Source organism: Siniperca chuatsi, linkage group LG9 (assembly GCF_020085105.1).
Source record: "Siniperca chuatsi isolate FFG_IHB_CAS linkage group LG9, ASM2008510v1, whole genome shotgun sequence".
NCBI classification, from domain to species: Eukaryota; Metazoa; Chordata; class Actinopteri; order Centrarchiformes; family Sinipercidae; genus Siniperca; species Siniperca chuatsi.
This window is the reverse complement of record NC_058050.1, coordinates 15,432,760-15,441,194: the sequence shown is the minus strand read 5'-3', so window position 1 is coordinate 15,441,194 and position 8,435 is coordinate 15,432,760. Positions and strand designations below refer to the sequence as shown.

Genomic DNA, 8,435 nt, shown 5'->3' with positions numbered 1-8,435 from the left:
GGAATAAAATTCTGGTGGAGAATGGCTGAAGCCTTTATTTATTTATTTATTTAGTGGCCTAAAAATAGTTACATTTAAACATACTTAGTCTACAAACACTGGAACTGGCTCATAAAATACCCACAATGTATAGGTTTTTAATTGTAGAATCCTCCAAAATTGCCTTCTGAAAAACAAAATGTAGGTGACATTGCCATGCATTTTCTAGACACATCTGTCAGGGACAGTGGAGCAGCTAGTGTTGTATTCCAGGTGTTTGCCAAGTGATACATGCAATATTATTGTAAAGTGAAATATGAAATGAATAGATCGCATTTGAGTTGCTTCTTTGATGAAAACACATCAGTGATAGACATTGTTAAAACATTGTTAGATTAAATGGTAATGGATGTATTAGAATATCCAGCTGAAGCAACCATCTGCAGCACTGACAGCCTCAGTGCATGTGTTTGAAGGTGCATGGTAATGCTGCCCCACACAGTTAAGCACTGACAAAGAAGACACATGCATATACTACATTAGCATATGTGGATGCACATGAACACACACATTCACCCACACATCTTCTTGAAAGATGTCCCCCCCCGCAATTTGAGTTTGTGGGCTTTCCCACTGTCAAGGCTGTTCTGCCACTCAGAGCAGAGCAGAGCAGGTCTGAAGTGACTTCACCTCTCTGTTCTCTGCAACACAAGCCTATTGTCTGTTCTGAATTTATAATGAATGTCACAGCCGCTGCAGAGATACAAAGCTAATCTAATTAGCTGTGCATATATGTCAGTCTGCAGTCACTCTGTTTAGTGGTCATTACCTCTGCAGAAGCACATGTGTGTATTCAGCTCACACACACACACACACACACACACACACACACACACACACACACACACACACACACACACATACAGATATGTGACTGTAGTGAACAGGCTTATACAAACACTAAGCGAGAGAGACAGATAGAAAAGGTGACTTGTCAGTGCAGCTGGCATTTTGTTCAGCAGGGAGCAATGTATCCTGTCTACCTGGTAGCCTTCTCAGACAGGAGCGAGTCCATTAGGATCCCACAGGACCTCCTAACAGCCACACACCTGACAGGGGGGCTGTCTGAAAACTCTGCAGAGACCCTATTACACGTCATACTGCTAAGCACTGCAGTGGCCACCAGATGACAAGCTTCCCATACCTTTCACTTTATCAGGAGGGGGGAGTTCAGCCACAGAGAGGGACATTAGGCCGTCACTGCTGAAGATATTGCATTGTTAACTGCACGTATTTGGAAAAATACACCTTGTGAATGGCCATAACTCATGATGCTTCTCTTAAGCTTGTTTATGAAGTAAATATGGACAGTTACAGCATGTTCATGGAATAAGTGAATATGCAAACAGATGGATGTAACAACACTGCCATCTTCAGGTAAATTGTAGCTACAACTTTATAGCTGTGCAATGCAGACAGAACGTACTGGTAAACAATAATTTATGGATATACAAAAGGTACATTTTTATTACTATTTACTGTACATGTTTCAAAGTGAAATGCCTCAATGGGAACATAATAGGCTAAGAATTTTTTTATGAGTGAAATAATTAGGAGCAACCACGTAGCCAAAAGTGCTGTACGGGGTAACAGGCAAATTTCTTCCTCTCAGGTCCAAACATTTCTACCAGTGATATGATGATGATGTTTTCATGTAGAACCAGATAAGCAGCTGAGGGTTTCCTCCTGGCTGGTTCCCATGAGATCAAGTGAGGCTGTACTCTCCACTTTGTTTATTGTCAAATCTTTAATCGGAGGCTCTGGATCTCTACACTCTGAGCTGGAATCACAGAGACAAGAACAGGGGATGGAAAGGGAATTAATCTCATAATTCAGGAAATGAGGCAGGAGGAGTTCTCATATTATCTGTCCTGGAAAATACATCAGTGAGTGTATACTTAAAAGCATATTTTGCCTTACTGCTGACAAAGCAAATACAAAAAGAACTCTATCCTTAGAGGTAATAGACTTTTGGCTCTACTGATGGGTTTTTGAGGAAAAAGGAGTGCAGAAAGCGTGACATTATGATACCTGTCTGAGTCAGAGTCACAGGACATGCTGAGGTCCTTCTGCAGATCCTCTTCAGAGTAGAATCGCCTCAAGCCGCAGCGCTGGACCGCCTGGGCCACAGAGTAGTGGGTCCTTCCAGCAGCACAGGCCTGCATCTTGGACACGCTGAGCTGTGACTGCAGGAAAAGATGCAGGCAACTGTCGGACAACAGCAGAGGGCTCTGGAGGATCCTGGAGAATAAGGACAATGAACAAATTAGATTGTTGTATTCAGGATATTGTATTGCTTGTTGACGTGAAAATGGTACGTGTCATGTGGCCCGGTGTTCATGGAAACTGTGATTCAATAGTTTTGTTATGTTGGTGTTGCAGTATGTCAAAGTTCATGTGTTTATTGATCTATGAGGTCATTCTTACTGTTCCAAAAACTTCTGGAGCCCTTTCATCCGCTCAGCGATCTGCTGGGCGTTGTTCAGGCTGAAGAAGGGGTTCTTTGGGGGCAGCTCTGGTAGCTGTACCCTGCAAAAGACACAAATACACCCTAAAAATGACAGGAACCACAGTCCAGATTACTTTTAACATAAAAACTGAAGTATGTGTGCTCTGTTTTCGCTCAAATTGTTAGTTCAAAATACAGTAAAGTGACTTACATTAGCATTGAATTTGCTTGTAGCTTCTGCCTGAGCCATACAAACTCACTATACCTCCTTCTCACACTTGAGATCTTCTTGGTGAAGCACACGCTGTCGGTCTAAAACAGAACACAAGTGACACACATCTTACAGTTAGCTCCACTATTTGATTGTAGAGATTAAAACAACTTCCTTGTATCCTTTTACTTACATGTAAACAAATTTCATAGTCTATGTAGGCATGCCAAAAGTCATTCTTTTGTATCCGCGGGTCCCGCACCCAGACACTGATGACCTGCTGCATGGAGAAGGCAGGAGAGACACTGAACTGAATGCACTGTTATGAAAAAGGGGAAGTTTTTTATTGGCAGATAGAGGAAGTGCAATGACCAACACGGCAAGAATCAGGATAGGAAAATCCCACCAAATATCCTTTATTGCTCAGGACAAAAAACAAGTTGTTTTTAAGGTTGTACAAGAATTTAAAGTTTCTGCGCTCAACATGTGTCATTTTAAAGGTCTATTTTTTAACTATGAAACATTTTAAAATCAAATAAGAATTACAGTATAACTTCAGACCTACCTTCACAACGTTGTCAGTTTCTTCTCTCATAATCCAAATATTCTTGTTTGAATCTCAGTAACATAAAGTCATTCATATAATGCTGTGCTTAGTATTGTGCAAATGCCTTTTATTTCCACTTTTATTGACCAGGAGTAAAGGTTTCAAAATAAAGTCACAAGACTGAGATAAGCTCCTCCCCATAATTGTTAAATCAACTAAACTCCCTGCTGATTACCGAACAGTAGAGCTGGCATAACATGTGCAAACATGACTATATCAATCTACTATTACTTATCACTTTATTGCTTATTGACTGTAATTTAGAACCAGTCAAAACACATCCAACGCATTAGCTAGTTTTTAAACTGATCATGTGTTTAATTGATCTTCCTACCTCATGATTTAGCATGTGACAAATGTGACATTAAAAAACTTCAAGCTTCAAGAACAGCTTCACAAAAGGTTTCCTTTATTCATAGAGACTTCACAGATCCATGGTCAACAGTTACAGTAAATCAGTAGCAGGTGTGTTTTAGGAGGTTTAAGGTTCAGCTGTGTGTCCCATAACAGTCATGGGAGATATGTTGAGTCAGGACAGTGCCATCGGGATACAGGTATTGTGTACGTGGACCTGTGTAATTACTGGAAGACAATGCCCTGCATAATTGGACAGTCTCATATCTAAAGTGCTAGATTTATTAGCTAGATCTTGTGCTAGATCTTATTAGCCATCACAGGTACACAAAAGTTATTTCCAATGTGTGTAAATCTCAAAAGATTTACTTTAGAAATATTATGACCTTTTGAGTAATTCTGCCAGGGCTTCAATCTGTGTAAGCACCAAATCATATTTTAAAAACTCAACAATATTGTTGTTATGATTCAATACATAGGAGAACATTTGGTACTTAGCAGCTGATTGGAAATATGGGGAAATTTCTGGTGGGAAAATTTTTAAATATTTTACATCAACCACAAGGGTCATACAGAGACACAGTAAGACACAGTAAAACTGTGGCTATAAACACCTCACACAATACAAATTCAAACAACAAATGTTCGGACAACAGGTCTACAATCTTCAGCTCTAACTAAAAGCTACATGAACTGGAGGTACGGACTGGACAGCAGTTAGTTCACTCCACCTACATAGTGTTGCTATACAAGATATAAAGCACACACTAAACAACCAAGATCCTTGTAGCTAAACAGGTCTATAAATACTAAATTACTATATAACAATAAAAACAAAACACATGTCCACAGTGATTGTGTCTGCTTACACAAGACCAAAGCTGCTACAGGTTAGTCTGACCTCAAATCAGCTGCTCTACTCAAAGGTTAGTTTTAGTCTCCATCGCAGTCTCCACAAAGGCACAGAGACCTCGTTGAGCACCACAGGAACGAGAGCACTTTAAATCCATCCTTGCTGAGGATCTTGAGCACCTGCCAGAATGTGAAACTCTACCTGCGGCAGGACGCATAATTTCACACAGTGTGCCTCTAAAGTCAGCTGAAGGAGGACACTCGATGGAGGTTAAACTAAGCTTCAGGTGAGAGCACAGCTGTTTATCAGTTCGCCTCTGTACACAACACACTTCACTGCTCCTCGTCTCCACAGTGCCACGTCAGCTTCTGCTCATAGAAGTCGATGACCACCTGGGGACACCTGGCGCTGGCTTCACGGGCCGGCAGCAAGGCCACATCATCTGAGTTCTTCCTGCGGGGGAAACACACGAGAGAAGGAAGCCATTAAGATGGCGGCCTCCTACTTTTAATGTATGTAAAATGTTTCAGCAGCAACACACACTCCTGCCAGTTTAGAAAATAGAAAGTAAGTAAGTACAGTCAGTCTCTGATTACTGTAGTTTTGTAATATCCAATGACAGTTATTCTGACTTAAAGGGGTAATACAGCTATTAAGTACTGCATTTCCATAAAGTTGGGGTACAACAAATATTTTAAAAAGAATGGTCAAAATCAGAGCAGCAGAGGATGTGATTTCCTGACTTTTAGCTCTGACCTGTGTTTCTGGTCTATTAATTTCTGTCCATTTGTATTGTATTCTATTTTATCTAATTTTACTATGTCTTATTTTCTGTTTGTATTTATTTTTTCCTATTTTAAATGTTATTCTAATGCATTTTTCTCCTTGTGTAAAGCAACTGACTGTGTTTGAAAGGTGCTAATGAAAAATAAAACATAAACTTGCCTTGCCTTATATGGATCAAGCTCCAAAACACTGTGTTTTAAAAGCAGGCAGCATTGGGGCGTGCTGCTTCAGGTACTGGTGAGACATACGATTTTGAAGGTTTATTAGACTCCAAAATACTTCACAACAGTTTATAATATGAGAAAGGATCATCAGAGTGGTCCCAGCTGTTGTCTGTCTGAACTCAGCCTAAGAACCCCCATGCATGGTAAATGCCCACATCTTTCCACACTTTCTATCAGTCTCCAAGCCCAAGCTAGGAGTAATTTTCTAAAACCTCACAAAGCTCCTTCAGAGCCACAGAAGACAGTATTCAACTGTTTTCACAGGCTATGTGCTATGAGGCTATTTCCCCTTTAAAGCCGCAAAGCACATTTACTGTGGTCAGAGATGCTCTCCATCAGTTACTAATCTGAGGAATGTTTTGTCAGGTGGTCAATGATATATTCACATTATATGGTCGGTAAATTACACTGTAACGTCACTGCATACCTACAACAACAACAACATGAAACACCCTCATAAACCTGACACTAGATGCCCCGTCATCTTTGCTCTAGTTTGGATGTGTAGATTGCAGCTTAAATGTGACTTTTACCATCATACAAACATTTACCCAACCCCTGGCATCCATTCAAGGACAGAGAAAAGAGGAAGCAGTGCAACAGAGTTACCATTTGACTAGGAACATGAGCTCTCCCTGTCTGTCTGTGGAGCCGATGATGCATTCAGGCTCGAGGTAAGTGCTGAGGTTAGTGGGGGTGTCTGACTGCTCATCGTTTGGCTCGAGGATGTCACTGTTGCTCTGCACAGTGTGAGCCTGCTGCTGAGACTGCATACAGGACTGCAAAGAGTGACAAGGACAAAGACACAGCAGTTAGAAGAAAACACAAAATCTGCATTAGAAGACAGCCTGGGTGTGGTTTTTTTAAAGTTTTTTTTTTTTTTTTACTGTACATGCCTGTTCGTTGCGAAAAAAAGGAAATTTATCTACTTTCACTTTCAGAGGCATTGCAAAACTAACCACCTTCACACACCAAGTTTCATATTCAGCCTTAAAACTCTCAAAAAAGTAGGAACAAACTCTGCCAACATGGTCAGATGATTTTACTCGACTGCAGTGCAGCTTCTTTTTACTTTGAGAAAAAGCGTCCTGAATTTTGTAACCGTCAACCTAAAACAATGCACTATATAAAAAGGATTCTAATAATATGTTGTTGTTTTTTTTTCCATTTTTACAGATTTAGCTGCAGAAGTTCTGTGAATAACATGGAAACAACATAAACTTACAGACGTCCCACCACTGCATTTCTCACATACTCACAATTTCCGTCTCTTGCTCTGTCATTTCTTCTTTGGGAATTAACTCTTCCTCATTCTCCTCTGAGAAATGGGTGTTTCTCAGGAAGTCTTCAATGAGTTCAGGACAGTCCAGGTTGTCCTCAGGTTCCCAGGTGTTTTCTGCACTATAAGGAGGAGAGAATACACTTTAAAATCATGCACAAGCAAGCAAATTGCTGATTGAGCAACATCTCACTCACTCAGTGAAGCCTTTCCACTTCAGGAAGTATTCCACTCTTCCATTAAAGATTCTGCGGCGAATTATTTTTTCCACCACAAACTCCTGGACAACTGTAGTCTCCTCAGTCTTCCTCTGTTTGGCAGTCTGCTTCTTTCTCATCCTGCCATAAATGAGAAGCAAATGAATGACAACTAGCTTTTATGACTGGCAGGCCATTCACGAGCATATGAAGACAAAAACATCAAGTGTCTATTTGTTTTGTTAAAACACCACAGTGAAGTAAAATAAAATACGTTCATCTCCCTGTTGCTGGGATATTTGTGGAACAACATGGCAGTGGTGAGTGTGCCCTTCAGACAATGATCCGTACACTTATTATAGCGCTCCACCTGCTGTTTCTTTCGGGAGCACAACACACTACTCTTTCAGTCCAAAAACGCAACACGTTAGTATCTACACGCGTGTATAGTTCATTCAGACAGTTTAGCTAAGAGACTATTGTGCAAACAGCAGCCTGAAAACATGACTGGAAAGATGCCTGAGTGATGCACAAGACGCTACACTGAACAATATGCACTTACGCTTTCGATGTTTACTTAATCTCGGCGGACAGCCTGCTGCGGTGCTGCTCTGCTCTGTTTGGAGCTTGTCGCTGGAAACTACATGCACACAGCGCCGTCGATGCAGCTTTGTGCGCAAATGTGTCGCTCGGCGTGTTTACATGAGCGAAACAACTTTTCATGAATGAGTTAAAATTAAAGATGGCCGTGGATGCTCGGAGGAAGTGGTTGCCAAGGGAAAAGGTCATGCCAGGAAAACCGGGAGGAGACGACGGGGACGCGCACGCCGCCGACCAATCAGAGAGCAGTCCGCTCGTCCGTCCGTCCCCGTCCAGTGGTCCGGAAAAGCCCTGCCACCCATGGGCGTCAGCTGGGTATGGCAAGAGACTGTGTACACTTGGCATGTCTCACTGGGATTATAGACTGGTTCCAGGTGTTTGATTCTTTGATCTTTGGGATCATTTGTCAGTGGAAGCAAATATAAAGCCGGGTATTTATTTGGAAGCTACATACAAGAAAAAAAGACATCTCATCAGAGTGTAAGCAGATTCCAAAAAAACTAAACTAAACCTTATTAGAAATCTGCATTTAGAAATATAATCGATATGAGCGCCTTTTTAGTTGCCAAATGATACTAGATGCATGGGATTCACCATTTATATTATATTATATTTACATTTAAAGTACACATCAATTACTTGAATATTTCTATTGTATGCTACTTTATAGCCTACTTCTATTTCTATTTATACTTCTATACCATTACTCCACTACATTTATTTGACAGACATAATTACTAGTTTCAGAGGAAAATATTAATCTTCTATTAGTTATTTACCACTAGAGTTGGTAGTTAGTTACTTTGCAGCTAATGATTCTACATATAAAAACACAT

The 8,435-nt window shown here is 40.7% G+C and overlaps 2 protein-coding genes across 3 annotated transcripts; both read right to left on the bottom strand.

Annotated features, from left to right (window-relative positions):
- Positions 1-1,305: 1,305 nt before the first annotated feature.
- On the bottom strand, positions 1,306-3,409 carry snx10b (sorting nexin 10b). Of its 2 annotated transcripts, none has more exons than XM_044207464.1 (6): positions 3,265-3,409; positions 2,893-2,979; positions 2,700-2,800; positions 2,467-2,568; positions 2,071-2,280; positions 1,306-1,819 (listed from the first exon to the last, which is right to left on the bottom strand). In XM_044207464.1, exons 1-6 carry the CDS (start codon positions 3,292-3,294, stop codon positions 1,690-1,692), a joined length of 660 nt encoding a protein of 219 aa, XP_044063399.1. In that variant the 5' UTR covers positions 3,295-3,409; the 3' UTR covers positions 1,306-1,689. The 2 variants fall into 2 exon arrangements, with proteins under 2 accessions (XP_044063399.1, XP_044063398.1); XM_044207463.1 differs by having other exon boundaries at positions 2,893-3,018; positions 3,265-3,309.
- A 289-nt stretch (positions 3,410-3,698) lies between these two features.
- Positions 3,699-7,796, bottom strand: cbx3b (chromobox homolog 3b). Its single transcript, XM_044207465.1, has 5 exons — positions 7,562-7,796; positions 7,000-7,140; positions 6,783-6,924; positions 6,133-6,302; positions 3,699-4,966 (listed from the first exon to the last, which is right to left on the bottom strand). The coding sequence occupies exons 2-5, from the start codon at positions 7,137-7,139 to the stop codon at positions 4,846-4,848; spliced, it is 573 nt and encodes a 190-aa protein (XP_044063400.1). The 5' UTR covers position 7,140; positions 7,562-7,796; the 3' UTR covers positions 3,699-4,845.
- Between the last annotated feature and the right edge of the window lie 639 nt (positions 7,797-8,435).